General features: G+C 37.1%; 1 protein-coding gene across 6 annotated transcripts in view; it reads right to left on the minus strand.

Annotated features, from left to right (window-relative positions):
• The window catches only part of Wdr47 (WD repeat domain 47), a 60,206-nt gene extending 43,872 nt beyond the window's left edge, over nucleotides 1-16,334 (minus strand). For 2 of the 6 annotated variants that reach the window (XM_005338066.4, XM_078026928.1), the window contains exons 1-2: nucleotides 16,036-16,333; nucleotides 569-735 (exon numbers count right to left, since the gene is read on the minus strand). In XM_005338066.4, the coding sequence (XP_005338123.1) occupies nucleotides 569-726 (158 nt within the window). In that variant the 5' untranslated portion in view covers nucleotides 727-735; nucleotides 16,036-16,333. Of the gene's footprint in view, nucleotides 1-568; nucleotides 736-15,894; nucleotides 15,912-16,035 lie in introns of those variants that run through there. The other 4 variants (XM_021735125.3, XM_005338067.3, XM_078026927.1 and 1 more) reach the window with 4 other exon arrangements.
• Between the last annotated feature and the right edge of the window lie 9,687 nt (nucleotides 16,335-26,021).

Below are 26,021 nucleotides of genomic sequence, written 5' to 3' on the forward strand. Positions count from 1 at the left end.
AAGTTGGGTAAAATAATCTAAAATTAGAGGAATCATTAGGAAACTAAGTAAATTGAAATTTTTTAATATATAAATTTGAAACCACAGACAATCCTTGTGATATTAATGGGTGAAGCAGAATTAAAAAATAACAACAAAATTGCTATTATTTTAAAAATAATCATAAGTACTTCTGGGTGGTAGGGTGACTATTTTTCTATACTTTTAAGGAATATATTTCTACAAAGACTATGTCTTATTTTTTCCTATGGTTAAAATAATGGCATTTCAGAAATATTTTCCTTATCTTTCCAGAGTCTGATTTCTTAGTCAAGTATATTTTATGTTGATTCCACAAAAACAACAGACTTGTGACTTTTTTTTTAAGTGGTCTGGATCATACCTCTGAAAACACTCTATAGAAAATATTAGTGTTATGTAAATGTTCCAAGATAAAAACATTTTTAAAAATCATACTGACCCATTATCTGTGATTATAAAGTTCTATCTGTATTATAACATGTTACTTTCTTATTATTTAATATTTCTTTAAAAGAGCTACAAACCTCACACTAGTAATGAATCATACCTCAGGAAAAGCATATCATCTGAAAATAGGCCATTTATGACTCCACTTTCCTTCTCAAGGGCCAACATACTAATATGAAGTTTCTTTGAATTCAGGAAGTCCAAAATTAGCTTAATGATTTCAACCTCTTTTACATTCACTGTTTCTTCAGCCGTCATGTTGGTAGCCTAAATATTAAATAGAATGAAAATAACAAAAAAGTTAGTCCAACTGCTTTATATCTAAATTTATCTGCCTAGAAATGAAACATAACAGATTCCTGAGAATACTTAGTAGAGGTGAAGTAAAATTAATTTATCAAAACCAACTTAATATTTATATTTATTTTAGTTGTAGATGGGCACAATACCCTTTATTTTATTTATTTTAATGAGATGCTGAGGATCAAACCCAATGCCTCACACATGCCAAACAAGGGCTCTACCACTGAGCCACAACCCAGTCCCACCTTTTTTTTTTTTGTTTGTTGGTTGGTTTGTGGTTCTGGGGATCAAACTGAACTACATCCCCAGTCCTCAAGTCATCTTCAATGTGTGACAAAGGTATAGCTATAATTTTGTAAAGTACTATCTTTGAGAGAAAGACATGGGAATAACTATACATTAAATGATGTAAGGTCACTGATTTGCTCCAAAATAATACAGGAGGACAGTGGGAAGAAATGAAGATGAGGGCTGGGGCAGTAGCTCAGTAGTAGAGTGCTTGCCTTGCATGCATGAGGCACTGGGTTCAATCCTCAACATCACATAAAAATAAATAAATAAAGATATTGTGTTCATCTACAGCTGAAAAAAAAGAAAAGAAAAAGAAATGAAGATAAGAACAATAGTAACTATTGAAGTGGGCTGATGGGTAAATGGGATTCATTATATAATTTTTTTACTCTTGTACATAGTTAAAATATTTCATAATAAAAAGTATTTTTAAAGGAGCTGGGGGTGTAGCTTAGTGATTGAGTGCTTGCCTAGCATGCCTAAGACCTGGGTTCCATCCTCCTTACTGAAAAAAAAAAAAAAGAATACTTTAAAAAGTCATTAATAACCAAATCATGTTTAGCTATGTCCTAAATGTATCATTTGAGGTATGCCATAATATATTAATTTGATAAACACTTAACACTTTTGTGATACGCACTATCCTACACTCTAGAGACACTTTCCTTGTCCTTAAGAAGCATATAGGTTGGGGCTGGGGTTGTGGCTCAGCAGTAGAGCGCTCCCCTAGCTTGTGCAAGGCCCTGGGTTCGATTCTCAGCACCACATAAAAATAAACAAAATAAAGGTGTTGTGTCCAACTACAAATAAAAAATAAATATTTTTTTTTTAAAAAAGAAGCATATAGTCTAGCAGCAACATCTAAATGACTCACATACACTGGAGTCAAACAAAATAAGGCTAAATTAAAATGTACAATTTTATTTATGTTGGCCATCTCAATGATTTTTTTGTGGGGAAGGGCACTGGGGATTGAACCTAAGGGCACTTAACCACTAAACTACATCCCTAGGCCTTTTTGTTTGATTTTGAGACAATGTCTGGATAAATTGCTTAGGGTATCACTAAATGCTGAGGCTGGCTTTGAACTTGCAATCCTCCTGCCTCAGCCTCCCCAGTTGCTAGGATTACAGGTATGATCCCCCAGCTCTAGTTTCAATGATATTTTAAAACTTTCTTAAATTCCTTTTAATTCTTACTTATAGGTCTGCAGTGACATAATCAGCACATAAGTTATAATACCATAAAAATTTATTTAGAATTAGGAGGACTGTGAAGATCATTCAGTCAACCTTCTCATTCTACAGATGAAACCATACAAGTTAAATGACCCAAACTATTGTTTTCAAATGTTAAGACTGGGAGTGAAAGACCCCCGTTTCCCTGTCCAAAGAGAATCCCACGAACACTGGCTGCAAAAGCAAGAGGTGTTTATTGAAAGAGACACAGGCGCCTGCGGGTGCCCAGCAGAACCTCAGCCGGAGCTTTGGTGAGCTGGCACACCGGGCTTGGGGATACAGAAATATTTGTAGGGTAAAGGGGCAGTTTTCGCGCATGGTAAGCAATAGGTTTCTCATTAGTTAATTTTAAACCCAGCATATAGATTACCTAAAGGGCAAAGTTGTTTTTCATTGTATGCTACTGAAAAAGAACCACATAAAAGCTACATATTTGCACTCTGGTCCTCCTGTTCCTGCTCATTCAGGCATGCCTTGGGACCTGGTCTTTTGTCCTTTCTCAACCGGTTACACCTAACTAATTATCTGAAAAACACCTCTGGTGCCTGCGACATGCCTCGGTGGTTTTGCAACTAGGTCTGAGGTTGTTGGGCTGGGGTCTTTCAGGAGCAATGTAAAAGACTACTTATTATAGTGGACTAGCTGCCAAGAAAACTCATCAGATAAAAAAAGGACTATAAGTATTACCTCTTTCACAGGATCAACTTACTTTAACCTACCTCACAAAAACATAAACATACACATAGATTCACAGGTTACTTTTTTTCAAGTTGTTTACTTTTATCAATTTATTTTTTTATAATGAGAATGCAAATATCTAACCAACTAGAATGCTCTCCTTGGATAAGTACAATCTCTCATGAAGAGGTACTATGTAAACAAGGAAACAAGGGGAAGAACCCTGTAAGACAATTATTTAACTCAAATATTTAATGACTAAACAAATATTCAATGACTAAAATAATCCCATTCCACAATAAGGATATATCCGACTCAGAAAACAGATAAATCACAAACCTCTCCCCTAAAAACCAGCTGCCCAATTCCGTATGCTTTGGGATCCCTTTGCTTTCTTTTCTCCCACCCGCCCCTGCCGCAGTCTGGCTGGGTACAAAATAACCAAGCCACTAGAAGGCACTTGTAGGTTTAAACAGGAACTCCTTTATTGCCCGAACTCCCCCGCACGCCATCCCACTGGCACTTCCAGCAACACCACACACCAACCGGAACTCCCTCCCCTGGCTTTCACCAACCAACACGAACTCTCCAGGAATCCCCGCTGCACCGGGAGAACTCTAAAGTAGAGAGCTCAAGAAGGAGGCAGCAGGAGCCACCCTATTCCGGATCCACCCTATTGCTGGACCGCAGGGGTCCATATACAAGTGAATACACAGCCTGTTTCAATCCAGCATCATCCAGTCACAGCAATTATACACAGCTTAACTTAACTGTCATCATTTTAATGGCTTGTTGGCATCACCTCTCAACCACTCCTTCTGGTAATATGCCAGGTGCCATTCCAACTAGGCCGTGGCTCTCAACACCCCCCCCTTTTTTTTTTCTACTAGGAATTAAAGTCAGGGGTACTTTACCACGAGTTTGTTTGTATGTTTTTGTTTGAGAGAGGAGGCTTTTTTTTGTGTGTGCTGGGGATTGAACCTAGGACCCTGTGCATACTGGGCAAGCACTCTTCCAACTGAACTAATATCCTTAGCCCCCTTATTTTTATTTTTGACAACTAAGTTGTTCAGGGCTTAAGTTGCTGAGACTGGTCTCGAACTCCTGCCTTAGCCTTCCGAATTGCTGGGATTACAGCTGTGGGACACTGTGCACAGATTCTCTTTGCTAAATTGATCACTATTCCTTTTATAGACTTTATCCAAAGAGGGTACAACAAAATTAATGAGAGTTCTACTCACTAAATTTTGATCACATTTCTGAACTATCTCCCTGAGATTATTCCTAGAGTACACCAGTTAGCAATTTTAGCACTCTTTCAAATCTTCTGATAAGTTTAACTAACAAAAAAATAGCTTTTACTAATTTAACTCTCAGAAAAACTATTATTCCATTCCTATAGTAGATCTTAGAAGATACTTCATTACATTATCATGAACCAACAAAATTTAGTGCAAAATTAAACCTACAATTTTCTTTTCTTTTATTGATACTGGGGACTGAACCCAGGGCACTAACAATGAGCTACAAACCTAACCCTAAAACTAAAATTTTCTAATGTAGTTCAATATAAATACGTTACAGGCTTCATATTCAACATTTAATTTAAATATTAGTCAAAATATTAAGTAATTCTAGAGTGAAATTTACAGCAACAGTCTCATTTTAATTCAGATCAGAAGTTCTGGTCTTGCTATATTGCCCACACTAGCCTTGAACTCCTGCTACAAATGATCCTCCTGCTTTAGCCTCCCAAGAAGCTGGGACTACAGGTACAGGCCCCTGTCCCTACATGACTACAAATTGAATGCTGCATTCACTTCTGGTTAATAAATCCTAAAAAAAGAAAACACATTATTAAAAATATGTTTTACACTGGTTTTACAGAAAATGTATGCTAATTAACTTAGAATTGGTTCAGGGTTTTTAAAAAATCTAATTAAAAAGACAAGTTTTAATTCTATATTGTGAAATTCCCACTGGAAAAGTATGGTATTTTAATCACTCGACTGAGAATTTTTTTTTAGAACCTTTGTTGTTGCTGGACACAATATCAACATGGACATATGCTTGATAATTATACTAATCATTCTTTTCTAAATCTCCTTGTGTAAGGCTGGGGATGTGGCTCAGGCGGTAGCGCGCGTCTGGCATGCGTGCGGCCCGGGTTTGATCCCCAGCACCACATACCAACAAAGATGTTGTGTCCGCCGAGAACTAAAAAATAAATATTGAAATTTCTCTCTCTCTCTCTCTCTCTCTCTCTCTCTTTCTCTCTCAAAAAAAAAAAAATAAGAAAATAGATCTGCTGTACTCTTTCACCTTTCTTCTAAAAAAAAAAAAAAAATCTCCTTGTGTAACTGAAATATTTATAGAGGATCCCAAAATCCTAACTATGTAATTTAGAGATGGTATGTTATACACATATTTAAACATATGAACATATAATTCATGAATATTTCAAAACTGCCTCAAATTATGCATTGCTGAAAAGCTTGAATTCTTCTCCAATTCAGAAAATTCAATGATAAATACTTTTCCCTCTGCCCCAAAGGGAGCTATGAATTCAGAATATCTAACTCACTCAGGAACTACTAAAATTATTTTTTCCCTTTAAGATGAGTTCTCACTATGCTGCCTAGGTTTAAATTCCTGGTATCAAGTGATTCTTCTATCTCAGCTCCTAGGACTACAGACATGCCCATTATGCCTGGCCCTAAAATTGTTTTAAAATGAGATATGCACACATAGGACATTTTTCAACTTATGTCAGCTGCACAGTTTGAGATACAAAATCACCAAAGACATGTTCTACCACAGAAGTACAGAATAAGGTATAGCAGTGGAGGCCTGACATTTCAACTAATGAGAAGTTGAGGCAGGAGGATCCCAAGTTCCAGGTTGGCCTGAACAACTTAATGAGACAACCCCTCTCCTTCTAAATAAAATAAAATAAGCTAGAGATATATCTCTGTAATACAGTGCTTGCCGAGTATGTGTGAGGACAATCCCCTCACCATTACTAAAAGAGGAAAAAAATATACGAAACAGATGTCTTGTTTACAACTGTTCTAAAGACTTTCAAAAAGATTGAGCTCTAGTCCTTGAATCCAACTGTTTAGTCAAAGTCAACTCTGAAAGCATCTTAGGTAGACCTGCCAGTTCATGGTACATTGTGAACATATTTAACATTATTAAAGAATTCACATAGGGACTATGTAAGGTATAATCCACTGAAAATGCAAAACAAAATGGGGAAAAAAATGGGTGTCTCAGTATCTCCACGTTAAATGGAAATTTTTTTAAATCACAAAACATATCTATGGATTGGCTGTCAAAAAGTAAATTTTTATTTATATTCAATACCTGGACTAGGTAACATTAAAAAATAAGTTTTCATTAAAAATAAGGTACCTGCCTGGGTGCAAGGGAGCACATCTGTAATTCCACTGAATCAGGAGGACTGCAAATTTGAGGCGATCCTCAGCAATTTAGCAAGACCCTAAGCAACTCGGCAAGACCTAGCTCTAAAAAAAAAAAAAAAGAAAAAGAAAAGAAAAAAGAAAGAAAGAAAAGAGGGAGCTCAGTGGTAAACTGCCTCTGGGATCAATCCCCCAGTACCAAAAAATAAAAATAAAAGTATCTGGAAATCAGCTGTAAAGTAGTATTTCAGTATTTAGTACTTAGATATAATTGGCATTCACAGAAACTAAATTCTAGATGGAATCTTATATGAACTCCCAGTGCTGTCTCAGTAAAAAAAGATTAGAAGTATGTAGCAAGGGGCAAGAAATAAAATTATTTTTTAAAAATGTAAGTTTGTGGGCTGGGGATGTGGCTCAAGTGGTAGCATGCTCACCTGGCATGCGTGCGGCCCGGGTTCGATCCTCAGCACCACATACAAAGATGTTGTGTCCGCTGATAACTGAAAAATAAATATTAAAAAATTCTCTCTCTCTCTCCCTCTCTCACTCTCTCTTTAAAAAAAAAAAGAAATATAAGTTTGTAAAATGTTAACAATGAATAAGAATAAAAAACAAATAATGGGGCTGGGGTTGTGGCTCAGTGGTAGAGCACTCGCCTCAGCACCACATAAAATAAATAAAGGTATTGTGTTCAACTACAAATAAAAAATAAATATTAAAAAAACAAATAATGGTAGTAAAACTATATTAATTAGGCTTCTGTTTCCATATATAGATATGGAAAAAGTCTCATGAAAAAAATATATCAGTGCTACCTTTATAATCAAATATAAATGTTCCTTTGCCTGATGTTTCTTACTAAAAACAGAATGGGAAAGAAGAAAAACAAAGAAGGATAAGAATGATTCAGAAGTATAAGATGAAGGGAATTAGGACACTGTCATAAATTTTATGGTCATGAAAAAGGTACTTAATGGCTCTAATTTCTATGATCTGCTTTCAAGTTTAAAATTTGCCTTAATTCACATTTTAACAATAGGAAGAATATATTCTGGAAGTGGGAATATTAAGTATGGGACAATCAGAAGCCTCAAATGTATAATGTCAGTTTAATAAGAAGGAAAAAAATTGATTTGCTTTAGATCATTTAAGCAAACAAAAGAAAATGTCTGCTAATCATCTAACAGGATGTAGCATGTGTCCCTTTTTTTAATATTTATTTTTTAATTGTAGTTGGACACAATATCTTTATTTATTTATTTTTATGTGGTGTTGGGGATCGAACCCAGGGCCTTGCCCGTGCTAGGCAAACGCTCTACCACTGAGCCACAATCCCAGCCCATGTGTCCCTTTCTTACTGTTGTCAGTTGTTCTCTATTCATCCATTATTTTTTAAAATTTTTTTAGTTATAAATGGACAGAATGTCTTTATTTTATTTGTTTATTTTTATGTGGTACTGAGGATGGAACCCAGTGCCTCACATATGCTAGGCAAGTGCTCTGCCACTGAGCTACAGATACTGCACTCATCGATTATTTTTAATTAACCTTCTGGAACTGTAAATGACTTTTGGCTTAGAGAAACAAACTATTTCTAAACCAGGTGCAGCTTTAATATAACTATAAACTGAATTCAATGAACATAAATTATATGCTACATATATATGTGTAAGTATTTCTGGAAAAAAAGACATCAAAAATTGGTAATAGTTGTGTCCAAGAAGGAAAATCTAGATAAAGAATAATAATGGGAGCCAGGCATAATCCCAGCCACTTAGAAAGCTGAGGCAGGAGTTCAAAGCCAGCCTCAGCAGATGAGAGAGGTACTTAGCAACTCAGCAAGACTCTGTCTCTAAATAAAATATAAAATGGCTGTGGTGAGGTCTGGGGCTGGGACTCAGCAGTAGTGCACTTGCCTGGCATGTGTGAGGCACTGAGTTCAATTCTCAGCCTCACATATAAATAAATTAAATAAAGATCTACCAACAACGAAAAAAAATATTTAAAAGGGAGGGTTGTGATGTGGCTCAGTGGTTAACCACCCCTAGGTTCAATCCCTGGTGCACCCCCCCCCCCAAAATATATATATATATATATATATATATATTTTAGATATGGAAAAAGTTTCATGAAAAAATATATCAGTGCTACCTTTATAATCAAATATAAATCATATATATGAGATAACTTTTTTTATCATTTACCCCTTTAAAACCTTTTGAATTTTGTACTATGTACAATTTAATATTACCTATTCATAAAATTAAAAAAAAAAACAACAAAACATAAGTAACTAGTTACTTGCAAATTACTGGAAGAAATTAGTAACGTATGTAATGAAGTGATGTTTCAGAATGATTTGTATTTTTTCCATAACCCAACACCTCTTTTCAGAACTGATTTATATATTTTTATCAATCTTTATGAGATTAAAGATTTGTTTTCATGTACATACCAATAAATAAATGTGTGTGTGTGTATACACACACAATTTTTTGTTTTGGTACTGGGTATTGAATCCAGAGGGGTTTAACCACTTAGCCATACCCCCAACCCTTTTTATTTTTTTACTTTGAAGCAGGGTCTCACTAAGTTATTTAGAGACTCACTAAATGATGAGTCTGGCTTTGAACTTCGATCCTCCTGTCTCAGCCTCCAAAGTCACTTACAGGAAGCCCAGTTGAACCCACAAGTATTTTTAAAACAAACTAAAATTTTATAAGATAAACAAAATCTAGTTTTTGAATCAGATTGCTCAATTTAATCAATTACCCAGAAAAGGTAAAAAAGAAAACTGTCATCTTTGACACTGAACATAAAATGTTAACCTTCCATTCATTAAACTTGTCACAACTTAAGTCAAGGTGGGGAGGGTAGGAAGGGAAAGAAGGATTAAATACAAACAGAGTTAAAATGTTATCACCTATAACCATTCAAATGGCACCTTCAAATCAAAACTACCACCACCAAAACAAACACACACACAAAAAAAAACACCACCAACAACAAAAAACCCAGTTGAAAAGTGAACAAAGAATACAAACAATTCACAGAACTACAACCAAAAAAAAAATTTTTAAAGTTCAATCTCAATGATACAGGGTTAAGCATCCCTAATCCAAAAATCTGAAAAACTCCCAATTTCAGTTTTGGATTTTGAAGAATTTTGAATTATCAGATTAGGAATGCTAAATCAGTAAAATCTATGCAAATATTCCAAAATCTAAAAAATTCCAAAATCTTAACTATATTTGGTCCCAAGCATTTCAAATGAGTTACTCAATCTATAATAAATACTAAAATAAGGTACTATTTATGGCCTACCAATTTTGCAAAAATCAAATATGATAAATAAGGCATGGTGGCACATAAGCCTATGATCCCAGGTACTAGGGAGGCTAAAACAGGAGAATTATTTAAGTCCAAGGAGTTCAAAGTCACCCGGACAACACAAGGAGTCTCAAAAAAAAAAAAAAAAGATAATATCCAGTATTGGCAAGAGTTTGGGTAAAATGCCTTTCGTAAACTGTTGTTAGTAATGTAAACTGGGCCAGGCATGGTAGCACATGCCTGTAATCCCAGGGGCTCAAGAGGCTGAGGCAGGAGGATCCTGAGTTCAAAGCCAGCCTCAACAACTCAGCACAGCCCTAAGCAACTCAGCAAGACCCTGTCTCTAAATAAAAAATATAAAGGGCTGGGGATGTGGATCAATGGCCCAGTATACAAAAAAAAAGAATGTAAACTAGGATAGACTTTGTATGTGTGTGTGTGTATTTGTGTGTGTGAGTATGTACACACATACACACACACACACACACACACAATTTTAGTTACAGGTGAACACAATACTTTTATTTTATTTTTATGTATTGCTGAGGATCAAACCTAGTGCCTCACACATGCCAGGTGAGCGCTCTACCACCGAACCACAGCCCTATCCCCCAGAACAAACTTTTTGAAAGAGAATTTGACAGTATGACATTTTTTTTTACCTTTATTTATTTAATTATTTGTTTGTTTGTTTGATCTTGGGGAATGAAACCCAGAGCCTCAAACATGCTAGGCAAGCACCCTACCACTGTACCACAACCCCAGCCTGACAGCATGAAATTTTTACCTATAAAAAATATATATAGAAGCCCAACACGGTGGCACACGCCTATAATTCCAGCAACTCAGAAGGCTAAAGCGATGATCACGGGTTCAAGTTCAAGACCAGTCTCAGCAATTTAGCGATGACCTAAGCAATTCAGCAAGACCCTGTCTCAAAATAAAAAGTAAAAAAGCTGAGGATTTAGTTCAGTGGTTCAATTCCCTCTGTGAACAGGGCATAGGGGCACTCATCTGTAATCCCAGTAGCTCTGGAGGCTGAAGCAAGAGGATTATTATCACAAGTTCAAAGTTCACTTTAGGAGGCTCTAAGCAATTTAGGGAGACCATCTAAAAATAAAAAAGGTTGGGGGATGTGGCTCAGTAGTTAAGTGCCCCTGAGTTCAATCTGTGGTACCAAAAAGAAAAAAAAGACATAAAAACTTTGACTCATGGGGCTGGGATTGTGGCTCAGTGGTAGAGTGCTCGCCTAGCATGTGTGAGGCCCTGGGTTCTATCCTCAGCACCACATAAAAATAAAATAAAGATATTGTGTCCAACTACAACTAAAAAAAATAAATATTAAAAAAAAACCTTTGACTCACAAATTCCAATTCTATTTATAGGGAACTTAAATAAGCAAAAAAAAATATGAAAATAAAAAAGAAATTTTAGAATTACATCTCAAAGTTCCTATTTTATATCAAAGTACCAACTAGAAGAGAATCCAAAAACAAGATTAATTACTATGCTTACAATGCAAAAACACTGGGCACTATTTTCATATCTAATGTTGTTTAATGGATCCTTTCAAACACCAGCCTTCACAAAACATAGTTTCCACATCCCATACCATACTGATCATCCTCCACAGTATATTTGTAAATCTCCCTCTTCAAGCACCTAAAATAGAACACAATACTCAAGTGTGGCTGATCTGATCAACAACTATAATAGACTGAAACTAACACTTCTCATAATGTGGACATTTACTATGAACACACTACAGTTGTTTTATATCATCATTTACTAGTGAAAATTTGTGATTTTGCATTTTCCAGAATTTCATTTCCAAAGCTTCCCTTAAAGCTGGGGAAAAAAAGCAATCTAATTCTGTTTTTAAGTTTTCAAAATACCATTAAAAATGTTAAGCCAAAAATGGACATTTAGGCTGTAACTATTTGTTCTATAAAACTTTCTCAAAGATTTTAGTCAGGTTGCACTTTCTTTATCAACAAATAACAAGAATCATAAAACATTGTACTTAGCCATAAAAAGACACATTTTTAATTAAATGAGTCAAGTATAAACAGTGTAAAAATTATGTCCTTTTTTCATGTAGTACTCTCTCTATATAAAGTAGAATAGTGACTTGTAAAATGAGGTATATCTCCTAGTAGAGTAGTGAGAACGTGATTAGTGTTCAATAAATGTAAATTTCTTCCCTTCAAAACTCATAGGCTTGACTAAGTTGGATGATGAATGCTATGGGAGAGCTACTGTCCTCTAGGTAGCAAATATAAAAATTTACTTTGGAATAAGTTGACTTGTTTTTAAAAATATTTTAGGTGTGATTTTTTAAACATTGGGAAGATCAATTAGGCCAATTATGTTAAAAATGATAGGTAAAGAGGAAATTTAAAGATTAAACATGGCATGAAGAAACTCCTACTTGTGGTAATACTTGTTTAAAGTTAGTATCCATTTTAAAAATATTTGAGTATTTCTTAGTTTCAACACACCTATGAACACACCTACAGTTACCAAGTACAATGTTTAAGCTACTATGCTAAACAAGAAGTCACAAAAGAAGGTTATAAGGAAGATGTGAAGTATTTTATAAGGATATCTTTATCCTTGAATAGAAATTCAAAAGGAAAAAAAATAGTTAAAATATGTAAGAGTTAGCCATTTAATGTGGTGGTCTCAAAAGTGAAATATCCTTGGATGTGGGCCAGCAGGGGATTTAGAGTCTGAAGACCTGGGTTTGAGTCTTACATATGAAAATAATGTACATAAAATACAAAGTACAGATTAACAAAAGAGAATTACATATAAAATTCCATTGAAAGTTAATTAGGGGGTCAGTGGAATGTGATGGACATCATTATCCAAAGTACATGTATGAAGACTCAAATTGGGTGTCAACATATTTTATATATAAAGAGATATGAAAAATTGTGGTATATATGTGTAATAAGAATAGTTATGCAAAAAAAGAACATGTATAAAGGCATGAACTGGCGTGAACATACTCTGTATACAAAGATATGAAAAATTGTACTCTATATGTGTAATAAAGAATTGTAATGCATTCCGCTATTGTGTATTTAAAAAAATAAAACCAATAAAACTAAAAAGATAGAAAGAAAGTCCTAAAAAAAAAAAAAAAAAAAAGAAAGAAAGAAAGAAAGTTAGGGGGTAACAAGATTTCCTGCCAAGAATGAGTTTAAAGGATTATTAGTATCCTAATATACAGAGATACATACCACATGCCAGACCTTGTGCTAAAAACTTTCAGCTAGTATCTATGTAATTCTTATGACTCTATGATTGTCATTTTATGGATGATTACACTAACACTTAGAGATGTTAGGTATTTGCCTCTGAGGCAATTAAATGCAGAGCCAAGAATGGGATGACAGAATGTATCTGACTGAAATCCTATGACCTCTCTACTATAGCACTCTGACTTTAACAGGGATTAAAAAAGGGGAGGGGACATGATTAGGACTCAAGTGATGTTGAACCTAATATCAGTCAAAGTTTTAAAATTGCAATTCAGTTTATTTCTTGTGCTATGTAATGATATGCCATTCATTAGCTGAATTAGCCCAAGGTAAAGTTTCTTAGACTTTCCTTTGAGGACAGAAGAAACTAAACACATCCCCAGAGAGTTCTTAGCATGAAATTGCTTTTGAAGTCTCGGAATTTTACCTTAGATTAATGGAATATTGCTTTCTCCATATGATCTTTTTGCTTTAAAACAAAAATAATATTTTTACCCAAGTCTTCAAGTGAAACTGATAATTCCATAAATGTGTGCTATGTTACGTGAACAAAGGTTTATCTCTTAGCACAATGTTGCATGTTTCTAATGGTCCAAATACTCCAGTTTGAAAACCACAGGTCAACAGGATAAAGTTATTTCTTCATTAGTCAAGAACCAATCATCCACATTCAGGATTATTCAGCACCAAATATAAATTAGGTCAACTATTGATTACAGCTTTATTTGCAAGAAAGCAATTCTGACCTACATTTAGAAACACCCTTTGCTCCACATCACCACAAAAATAAAGAACCTCTGCCAAATGTTTAGGATGCACCTCAACAGTTCCTGTGAGCCCTTTAAAGTCACTGTAAAAAATTGGGCCCTAGTCTTAGACATGTGAAATAGATCATGCAGAAATTTTTTTATTATTCTTGCCAATGCTCCTTCTATTAAAAGGTAATCAACAAGCTGGGTGCAGGGTGAGGAACACTTGTAATCCCAGTTACTCCGGAGGCTGAAATAGGAGGATTGTAAATTCAAGGAAGCCTAGGCAATTTAGCATGACACTGTCTCAAAATTTAAAAATGGGCTAAGGATGTAGCCCAGTACAAGAGTCTTGGGTTCAAACTCCAGTACTACAGGGGACAGGGAATTAATCAACAGATGCCTTAAAATTTGTCCAAAGTGTTTTCTAATGCATTGCTATTCAACTTTAGAGCCCATTCACTGACTAAAACAATAATAAGTATTATACCATTTTATAGAACAAGAAACCAGAGTCAATAGTCCAGTAAATAGCTCTTCCAAGATTATAATCAGCAGCAAAGAGAATTTTAAATACAGCAACCTGATTTCCAGCTTACTGATCTAAAGAAAACTGCACATATTTTTTCATTTATCTTGAAGTGTTTTTCAAACTGAGCATAAAACCTATCAATGGTATCCATTCAGTAATTGATAAATTCAATTTCACAAACCCAAAAAGAGACTAAACATAATTATATAATTAGAAATACAGGATACTATTCTTGTCTCTTTTGATACATTCCTAGTACTGGTTTTTGTTTGTTTTGTCCTGGTTCTTGGGTTTGAACCCAGGGCCCCACCAATGCTGGGCAAATGCTCTGTATCCCAGTCCCCTACTACTCCTTTTTATTATAAGAAAACAGGGAGGTGATAAGGTGGTAAATAAACACAGGTTAAAAATCCCCTCATAATAATAATAGACATCCAAATTCAAATGTTTATTTTTTGGTTTTTTACCTTAATATACTGTTATGGCTTTCTTCCTGTCTTTCCCATAATTGTACATTAATTTCTTTCCTGTTGGAAACAGTCTACATCCTCCAAAAAACTATGGTAAAATAATTTGTAACATCTTCTTCCTAAATAAGACCTAGAGAATGTGCCATATAAAGGGAAAATGGGCTTTTGGGCGGTTTTCCTGCCTAGTAAAATGTCAATGCAACACTTGCCAACACTAGAGACAAAAAATTTTTAAAAATATTCTAACTAGATTTGCCGTGAAAAAAAGATTTATAACATTTTTAAAACCTACATGTTAATTTCTGCGGCACTAACTTTTTAAGCATTCTATGAACTCTACAACAAAGGAAAGAAAATAAGTGAGGATCACAGCCTATGAATCTGGGTGGAACAAAGACTTCTCCTTTCATTATGCAAAGAGAACCAAGTTGCCAAAAAAGCCCCTCTCAGAAACCGTGCGTGGTTACCAACAGCACGTCTGGGTATAGAAAAGAAAAAAAAAACATCTGGTCAAAAGCTCTAACTACCTTCGCCCCCGCCCCTTTTATTAAAGGCCTCGCCCCAGAGCTAGAGCCCCCGTCTTTTTCTCCCCAATACCGGGAAGGCTTAACCCTATGAATTCTACAACCTCCCCTTTCTTCTACGCAGGCGCCCTGAGTACAACCCCCCGTTCCAAATCCAGTCTCTGCACCACTCTGAGACCCCCCAAAGCCTACTCTTACTGACCACTGACGTCAGAAAGACCAAACCCGGCCCGCTCGGCAGCCCCAAGCAGCCGCCTGGCCCCCAGTACCGCCGCTCCCTCTCCGCCTCCAGGCCAAGGCGTGCCCAGAAAGGGACGCGAGGGCTCCCCTCAGTTCTGGCACCCGCTCCGCAGAGCGGCGAGGAAGGAAGCAGCAGCGCAGTCGGTCTGCTTCCCGCCCCTCAGCAGCAGCGTGGTGGCCACGAACGCTGCGGTCCCTAGCTGCTCGTTCCAGGGCGGGGGGCGTCGCTCTGCCCCTAGAACCGCGCTGGCAAGTGGGAAAGGTGTGGTCCAGGAGCGGCGGCCTCGAATGGAGGCCTGGCAGTTCCCAGGTCCCCATCCTGCAGCGCCGGGGCCTCACCCACGACCCGTCTCCACCCAAGCACCACCCAAACCTACCCAAAGCCCCTTCTCATGGGCCTCGAAAGCTACTCTCTGGGCTGAAGGGTCAGAGCCCAGTCAGCGGGAGACAGGTGGCGACGGGTGACCATGGCAACAGAGGTGTGCAGCGGCCCGCCCCCGCCTCCCGTAGTCTCTCACCTGAGGGCTCCGAGGTGAGCCCGCAGAAGTGGTGAAAGGGAACGCAGCTGCGAGGCCGGCGGCTGGGGCCCGAAGCTGCCGGCTCCGGGCTGGGGAAGGAGCGCAAGGGCGGCGGTAAGGGGTTGGCGTCGGTCCTCCCTCCAGCTACCCGCGCGTCAGTCCATCAGTTCGTCAGCCCGTCCTTCTCGCCTCCGCCCCTCCCGGGCCGGCGACCGCCCAGTTCAGTCTTTGGCAGACTGCGGTTGTCAAGCGCTGCTGGAGCCGAACTCCAGCCACAAGCTGCAACCAATCGCAGAGTTTCCCCGAGGCGCCTCAGGACCCCGCGCTGGGCGGCCAGGCAGGTGCCTGCACGGAATAGAGAGCCAGAGAGGCGGGCCCAGGGGCGGGAAGGGGCGGGCCCAGGGGCGGGAAGGGGCGTGCTCAGGGGCGTGCTCAGGGGCGGGAGGGTGAGTCCAGGGGGCGGGGCGGGCCTGGAGGGCGCGCTCCAGCGGGCTTGGGGATTGCAGGAGAGGCCAGTATCTCTGGCACAGACCCATAGCTGGCGGGTGACCCTGTGTCCCGAAATAGTGAGGACAGGGTTATCGTTTCCAAATAGAGATGTCTTCTACGCCCAAGGATTGACTCTTAATACTTCTGCCGGATAATTTATTAATAAAAGCAATAAACAAGTCTTACCTTCTCTACTTCTCTGATTTTCCAGGTTCCACTTCCTCGCTGAAAACTTTAGTAGCTTATTTGTCCCCTTCCTGGTTTCTCATTTGGTGGAACTGATCTGCCTTGAAGCAGTTTTCAGTTAAATGTGTTCACCATTTTTGCCTATGCCTTTATTTTCACTCCGTAAGTGCAGTGATATTCCACAAATATATGTGATGCTCAATCGAGCTGAATAAAATATTCAGAGAGTATAACCACATAGAACCACATCCCAAGGCATCAACATGTAAGAACCTGATCCTCACGAAGTCTGAAAGCCAGAGTGAGCTGAGCCTCCCAGCAAGTGGGAAATGGGGCATAAGATATTGGTAAAAAGAATAATCATCAAAAACATTTCTGGAAAGGAAGAATTTTGTCAATAAGATAAAAGAAGCCATAGCTTTGAGGGAAAGGATCTAAGAGAAATAAGGGAAAACACAAAATCTTACCTGTGATCAATAGCCCAGTTGGACTAAATCTTGGGAAAAAATCATTATGAACCCTCTCGAATGATGCATGACAGGCAAATAAATACAAAAATTTAATGTTGTTTAGGGTCTTGATATATTAAAAAAAAAAAAAAAAAAAAAAAAGCCAGCCTCAGCAACTTAACGAGGCCCTGAGCAATTTAGTGAGATCTTGTCTCTAAATAAAAATAAAGGGAGTTGTGGTTGGTGATCAGTGGTAGAGCCCTTGCCTAGCACATGCAAGGCACTGAGTTTGATCCTCAGCACCACATAAAAAATAAAATAAAGATGTTGTGTCCACCGAAAACTAAAAAATAAATTCTAAAAAATTCTCTCTCAAAAAATAAATAAATATTGTGTCTATGTGTAAGTAAAAAGAAATAAAAATATAAAAATAAAAAAGGGCTGTAGATATGGTTCAGTGATTAAGTGCCCCTGGGTTCAATCCCTGGTACAAAAAGAAAGATAGCAAACAAAAAGTGCTTCACCCAATTTTTAAATTGAAAAGTGAGCAGATACAATATATCCTTGAAATTATCTCTCCATTATTGTGCCAGTATAATTCACCTAAGAAACTTGCTCTTAATCTTGACTCTCCAACAATAGCAGTTGCAAAAACAAGCATCATTTAAATACATATATCTTCAGTGAAACCTAGAGATACTCATCAGAGACAATCAGAAAAACATCTAGCACCTACTAGAGGCAGAGGAGTGCTGGGGGGGGGGGAGAACCTGATTTTCTGGTATTGGATTGGGTTTGGCATCCAAATAAGCACCAAATGAAGTGCTTTGCCTATGTTCTCATTTAAACCTCACAATCTCCCTTAAGACACTTGCTAAATAATTCCCATATCAGAGATTAAGGAAAATAAATTGCCCAAGGTCACACAACTAATATACAGCAAATCAGGATTTTAACCATTCTGATTCTTAAAATCATTTTCTTCCCACTCTACTTCACTGTATCAACTGGAAATCTTAGCTTTAAGAAAACAAATCTGTTTTAAATTTATGAGTTCTTCATCTCACTTTAACAATTCCTCTTTTTTTGTTTTGGTTGTCTCTTTAAAGTTCCTCATGACATAAATTTTGTTGAGTAAATCCTCTTTAACATATTTTCTCCTATGTATTTTATATAAATTGGTAATTAAATCTAAAGACTTGATTGGTGTAAAGGTAAAATTTCTAAGCTGATTCTAAGCTGCAAAAGTCTGAGTTAAAGTGTAAAAGACCGGGCATTGTAAAGTTTCTAAATGGCAAGGCCTAGGCTAAAAAGTAAAGACCAGGTATTGTTAAAATTCCTCTGCTACCCCCTGAACCTGTAATCTCTGTAGCTGTTAGGACAATACCTGAACTGCCCAGTAAATATTTCCATTGATTCCCTGGTTGTTTAATAGCTAAGGGCTCCAAGTAGCACGGCACGTAAGCATCTAGGCTCCAAAACCAATCAGTTTAAATGTGTACCCCGCTTAGGAATGACCAATCACCCCTGCCCAGACTGTTTCCGCCAATGAATGTACTAATCCTGTCTCAGAGTTGTTGTTCAATTTTCCCACGCCTCACGATGATTTGATGATTTGTTCTGATGTATGCAAAGCCCACCGCCCTCTCCAAAAAGTGTACTTAAGCTCTGCTTGACCTCTGCTCTGGGCTGCTCTCCCTTCTTGAGTGAGTACGAGCCCCAGCGCGCTGGAATGGATCCCCAATAAAACCCCTTTTGCCAATTGCATGGAGCCAGTCTCTTGTGGGGTCTCTTTCTCCGACGCTCCGCCGGACCCTTACATTGGTATAGACTACCTTATAAGATGGAGTCTTCCATTAGGAGGCATGTGGTGGCTGTTTGTTTCTTCCTATAATTTACCAACTTCTAAAGATATGTGTGATTTTTAAAAATCAGTTATTATTATAGATACACTGTCCAGTATGATAGCCACTAGCTCCTGTGGCTATTGAACATTTGATATGTATCTAATCTGAATCCAGATGTGCTGTAAATATAAAAATACATGTTATGTTTCAAGTACTTAGTACAAAACAGAAGAATGTAAAATTTCAGTAATTTGTTTATAAAGATTTCGTTTTCAATGATAATATTTTGGACACATAGAATTAAATAAAACAATTTTTAGGGGCTGTGGCTGTGGCTTAGTGGCAGAGCACTTGCCTAGCATGTGTGAGGCACCGAGTTTGATCCTTAGCACCACATAAAATTAAACAAATAGAATAAAGGCATCTACAACTGCAAAAAAAAAATTTTAAATTTTAATTAATAAAAATAAATAAATCCTGGGCTGGGGTTGTGGCTCAATGGTAGAGCACTTGCTTAGCACGTGTGAGGCACTGGGTTTGATCCTCAGTACCACATTAAAAAAATAAATGAATAAAATAAAGTTTAAAAAAACTTAAAAAAAAAAAAAGAAAATCTTATTCTGATGAGGTAGGGAAGGTTAGAGATCTTGTTTATACCCCCTTACACTCTAGGACATAGTGTTATATACATCCAATTTTTTAATAAATAATAATCAGCCTTATAAGAAGCAAATATATATCCTTTATATTTGGGGGTGGGGTGGGTAAAAGGTAGGAAGGGAAGGAAACAGACACTAAAATATAAGACTTCTGATACACTGTATCATTTGTACACTGACAAATGCATGGACTGTGTATTTGCTTCCTAATGTAACATCAAGTTTTACTCTACCACCTTAATAGCTAGCTGTTAGCCTACATATCACCTTTCCTTCTATACTCAGCCACACTGGTTAATAATAGATCTTGTCTTTCACTCTAGTTGCTGCAATAGCAGCAAATTGTTCAGAAAGGACAAGGCTTTCTTAGATGAACTGTCCTTAGATACCAAGGTACTGTCCCAGTCATTCACCAAATATTTGCCAACTGCCTACGCTAGGTCAGAAACTAGGTTGAGTACCATTTAGAAATGCAGGTTCTAACATAACAGAATGATTCATGGTGCCTGTAACTTAAATGCCTGTAGGCTAAGGTGTACCCCTTTCATTAGGACTCCCAAGTGACATTTCTAAAAAAGGGAATTGAAAGTTTTGGTTTTCCCAAAATAGTAGAAAGAAATCCAAGCTAGGAAATCTTTCCTTGAGTTCAGGGGGGTTCACTGGGGATAAGAAACTTGTTTTTAAAAATCCACTCTTGAGGCTGGGGTTGTGGCTCAAGCAGTAGTGCGCTGGCCTGTCATGCGTGCATCCCGGTTCAATCCTCAGCACCACATACAAACAAAGATGTTGTGTTCGCTGAAAACTAAAAAAAATAAAATATTTTAAAAATTCTCTCTCTCTCTCTTAAAAAAAAAGAAAGAAAGAAATACTTCTTTTTAAAAACATTTTCTGTCCTATCACCTGGCTTAGACTTTCCTTTCTCCTTTTAAAAAAAAAATCCACTCTCATTACTAAAACTTACACATATCAACATACCAATGAATTTTGTGCTTCAGAGCCAGTAATGTCCTGGATTTGGGAAAAAAAAAAAAAAAAAAAAGTACCTCCCCTGCTATTTCTCCTTAATAGATTAAATGATAATGAAGTAGAATTATCTGTGTCTACCAGGGCTTCTATCTGGATTTCTAGATAAAGCATAAATTATACATTGGTGATTAAACCTGGTAGAGAAAAACACATTCTTTTTTTTTTTTTTTTTTGAGAGAGAGAGAGACAGAGAGAGAATTTTAATATTTATTTTTTAGTTTTCGGCAGACACAACATCTTTGTTTGTATGTGGTGCTGAGGATCGAACCCAGGCCGCACGCATGCCAGGCAAGCGCACTACTGCTGGAGCCACATCCCCAGCCTGAGAAAAACACAATCTTGTCTCAACATAAAAGAGATGTTTTTATCTATGTCAAATAAATATCTGACACATAAATAAAGTGTTTTCTTTTGCAAAAAAAAGAAAATCTCATTTTAATCAAGTCATTGAAATGTTCTAAATTCACAAAAGGAAAATTAAATGTTAGAAATCTTTATATAAATGTATATCTTTAAAATAGATGTTTTACAATAGGTTAGTAATTTCTAGTAACATGTTTGAGAACATTAGTAGAACTTGCTATGAAGATGAAAGAAATTCACCAAAATGAATTCAGATAGGTATCTTATAGTAAATTCATATGCTCCTAGCCAGATGTGGTGGCCCATGGCTGAGGAAGGAGGATCACAAGTTTCAGGACAGCCTGGACAACTTAGTGAGACTCTGTCTTGAAATAAAAAAAGGTTGGTGATGAAGCTCAGTGCTCTGAGTTCAACTTCCATATCAAAAGCAAACGTTTACATCCCCCCAAAACTAAAAAAAAAAAAAAAAAAAATCCCATTTCAGAAAATTTAAGCATAGTATTAGCATTTTACAGATTAGTCAGTAAGTACACTCTTTCCTAAAAAACTTCAGTTCTCTGTAATAGTCATGCAAAGGCAAATAGCAAATGATATGTTAGCAATGGTTCTTCCTAGCCTAAAAGCATACATATTCAGGATATAGCTCAGTAGTAGCACTCTATGCTTGCCACCCCCAGCACCACAAACAAAAAAACACCCAAATATTTAGGGGCTGTTTACCAGACTTTCTGTGCAAATAGTAAAATAGAAATACCAGTACTACAAACAACATGCAGGATTTTGTAAAAAAGTTCAATTTAGGGGCTGTATTGTGGCTCAGGGTAGAGCACTTGCCTAGCACGTGCAAGATGCTGGGTTCAATTCTCAGCACCACATAAAAATAAATAAAAGTATTGTGTCCAGCTACAACTAAAAAAAAAAATTAAAATAAGTTCAATTTAAAATGCCTACCAATCTATTAGTAACATATAAGAAACATACTTACTTCTCCGGGCTGGGGATGTGGCTCAAGCGGTAGCACGCATGCCTGGCATGTGTGCAGCCCAGGTTCGATCCTCAGCACCACAAACAAACAAAGATGTTGTGTCCGCCAAAAACTAAAAAATAAATATTAAAATTCTCTCTCTCTCTCTCTCTAAAAAAAAATAATAAAATAAAAAAGCCAATCTTATAAAAAAGAGAAATACACTTACTTCTATAACTTCATAATTCCATTTTTCCAGATACCATATGGAAAATTATATCTGGGCTATGCCTTAAATACAATAGATGACTAATAAGTACTTATCTGATACTATGTACCAAAACTTTCACCTCCATCCTATTCCATAATTTGTTTGAATAGCTCATGTAGTAATTTACTAGGACCCAGGAAATGAAGCAATCTTCAATAACACAGCTAACATTTTGCTCACAGATCACCCATTCATACCTTTAGTCTCTCCTGTGGTAAGAAGGAAGGCACGAGGCCTAGAGAATTGGTAATGTTTGGGGATACAAGCAGAGCTTCAAAACGTTCTTGATTTTGGGGAACAATATTTAGTGTTGTCAGCTACTATGAGCAACTGAGTTTTCCCCATAGAACTAGGATGGAAAATTTGCCCTTTTTGAATAACTTTTGAGATCAAAGTTCAAATGAACCGGAGATACATAAAGTCACTTTAAAGTGACAACTGGGCATGGTAGTGAACACTTGTAGACTCAAGAGACTCAGGAGGCTGAGATAAGAAGGTAAGTTCAAAGCCAGGCTCAGCAACTTAGGGAAACCCTAAGCAACTTAGCAAGACGCTGACTCAAAATAAAAAATTAAAAGGGCTGGGGATATGGCTCAGGGTTAAGCACGCCTGGGCTAAATCTGGATGCTAAAAAATAAAAGTAACTAAAGTGACAAACAGAGAAAATACTTGGATGGGGATTAACAATGGTCGTGAAAATTCAAAAGTTTCCAGGGTCAATAACAAGACAATACTGAAGGTGGCTCCCTGGGCAACCCACCTTCTGTGTTACTCAGGCCCAGGTGATTTTCTGTTAACCCTATTCTATGTCACCTGGTACTCTAGATAATGCATTTATATAATTCCCCTCATTATGATTCACCCTCATAATTCTGTTTCAGGCCAGGTACAGTGGTGCATACCTGTATTCCCAGAGACTCAGGAGGCTGAGGTAGGAGGATTGAAAATTCGAGGCCAGCTTGGGCAATTAAGCTACCTCAAAAAAAAAAAAAAAAAAAAAAAAAGACTGAGAATATAGTTCAGTGACAAAGCACCCTTGGGTTCAATCCCCAGTACTGGGGGAAAAGAAAATTCTGTTTCAGTTTCCTACATGTGTCTGCCTAGAGAAGAAAAGAATGCACTGGTCACATTGTTTAAGTTTTATTTATTTCTGTAAATTGATATCCATTTTCTTACATTGGTCTCATAAGCTTGGTTTCTATGAACCCATTCCAGGAGAGATGTGTTATCCATTTGCTGATGAAATCAGTTTTTCTGGACCTGCAATGCTGCAAATCAAACTCTGGAGAGTAAGTTCATTCAAGTAATGCAACCTCCTGAGGTCAAATGGCCAAATGACTCTCTAGGCATCACCCTTCTCCACTGATGAAAGGACATGAAAGCTATTTCTCTCATTGTAAAATTTCTACACTTAGAATTAATGTTATAATTTTTACCCAAGAACACCAACTTAGAATAAAATCAACAATTTCAAGTGCAATCATAGATAATATTAGGCTCTCTGCTTAAGCAGCAAATAAACATGCTAAAATATAAAGGTGGTTTTAAAAGAGCTTCACTTAAAACAAAGTGGGGAAGGAATTATAACAGATTTTTAAAAATGCAGACATAGGAAACAAATATAGTTAGTGATATCATGTTTAAATCTTATTTCATGAGGCTGGGGATGTGGCTCAATCGCCTGGCATGCATGCCGCCCAGGTTCAATCCTCAGCACCACATACAAAAACAAAGATGTTGTGTTCGCCGAAAACTAATAAAGTAAAATAAAACACTCTCTCTCTCTCTCTCAAAAAATAAATAAATCTTATTTCATAACAACTGTGGTAGGCAGAATAATAGCATCTCAAGACAACCACATCCTAATCCCCAGAACCTGTGTGAATGAATATATTACTTGATGTAAAAGACATTTTGCTGGTGTGATTAAGTTAAGAACCTTGAAATGGGGAGAGTACCTTGAGTTATCCCAGATGGGTCCAAAATTACAAAGAATCCTTCCCATCTGGCTTCAGATGAAGTAGGCGTGACCACAAGAGTCAGAGATGTATCACTGCTAGGTTTGAAGAGCAAAGAAGGGGACCATGAGCTAAGAAATAAAGTCTCTAGAAGCTGGAAAAGGCAAGTAAACAGGTTCTTTTCTAGAATATCCAGAAAGGAAGATAACCCTGTCGGTTCCTTGATCTAAGCATAGGGGCCAGGGTCAGACTTCTGATCTAGAAAACTGGTAATATAATAAGTTTGTAATAAATGAGCAGTGATTTGTTACAGTAGCAAGAGAAAGCTAATATACAAACTCAAAAAAGCTATGTTGAGACAAATCAGGAAGATTTAAACATATATTGGGCATTAGGGGTAGAATATTAAAGAATTAATAATAATAGCATAAAATACTATTTGGTTACCCTTTTAAACTTTTGTTAGAAATACATGCTGAAGAATTTGCAGATGAAATAATACATCTGGGGTTTGCTTTTAATATTTGCCAAAAAATTTTTGGTTGTTGAAGCTGGAGGTTCATTATTATGTTTATGCTTGAGATTTTCCAAAGTTTTTTTTTTCTTTTTTTTCAGTGAGTTAACTTAGGAGAACACCTGTGTACTCTAGGTCAGCACTATCCAAAAGAATTTTCTGTGATAATGAAAATGTTCTGTATCACCTCTGTCCAGTGCAGTAGTCACTGACTTTGGGGTTATTGAGTACTTGAAATATACCAAGTGCAACTGAAAAACTGAGTATTATTTAACTTTAATTAGGCTTAAGGATATGGCTACTGTCTACCATATTACACATTACAGCCCTAGATAATGGAAGACAGCCATGCTACCTTCCTACCAGAATTCAAAATTAACAAATTCATCAATCAAATCAGTGGACATTTGGTATTTTTCTGTCCAGCCCCCGTGTCCCCTTTATGCTAATTACCAATATCCAGCTCCCACACCTACCCCAAGCCCTTTTTCACCACAGAAGTAAGGCTTGAGATCCAAGCTTTGGTACAACTTCTTCTTGGACAGAATAATTTAGCCAAGAAGAATGACTAGAGCTGGGATGATCATAATCCTTGCTTGGAACTTTCTGTATTAGGAACAGCTTCCTCAATCTGGAGTTGTAAGAATGGAACCCTAGAACTGCTAGCCATCATGTTCCTAGACCACAGAGAGAATAAAACCAAAATTAGGATAAAAAATGGACAGAGCCGGACAAGGTGGCATATTCCTGTAATCTCAACAGCTCGGAGGCTGAGGCAGAAGGATCACAAGTTCAAAGCCAGCCTCAGCAATGGCAAGGAACTAAGCAACTCAGTGAGACCCTGTCTCTAAATAAAATACAAATTAGGGCTGGGGATATGGCTCAGTAGTCGAGTGTCCCTGAGTCCAATCCCCAATATCAAAAAATAAGTAAGTAAAAATAAAATGAGGAGACTATCTTAATTATCCTTAAGTACTTAGATCCAATAAATCCTGAAGTCATTTCCATCCCTTCTTTCCTATGTTTCAGCTATGTAAGCCAATAAATCCTTTTTTGCAGTCTTACTTGTACGGATCATTAACGGAATAGTAAGGCACTCAAAAAATTATAGAGATATGATCTAAGGCAGTGTATATATAGTATCCCTCTACACAAAGTAAATACAGCTAAGGACACTCCAGTAGTGCTGGTTGCTACCACTTCCTTCTTAAGGGTGGAGCAGGCCCTATTAGCAAAAATAGTAATGTAAGAATAGCTTAT

Source organism: Ictidomys tridecemlineatus, chromosome 11 (assembly GCF_052094955.1).
Source record: "Ictidomys tridecemlineatus isolate mIctTri1 chromosome 11, mIctTri1.hap1, whole genome shotgun sequence".
NCBI classification, from domain to species: domain Eukaryota; kingdom Metazoa; phylum Chordata; class Mammalia; order Rodentia; family Sciuridae; genus Ictidomys; species Ictidomys tridecemlineatus.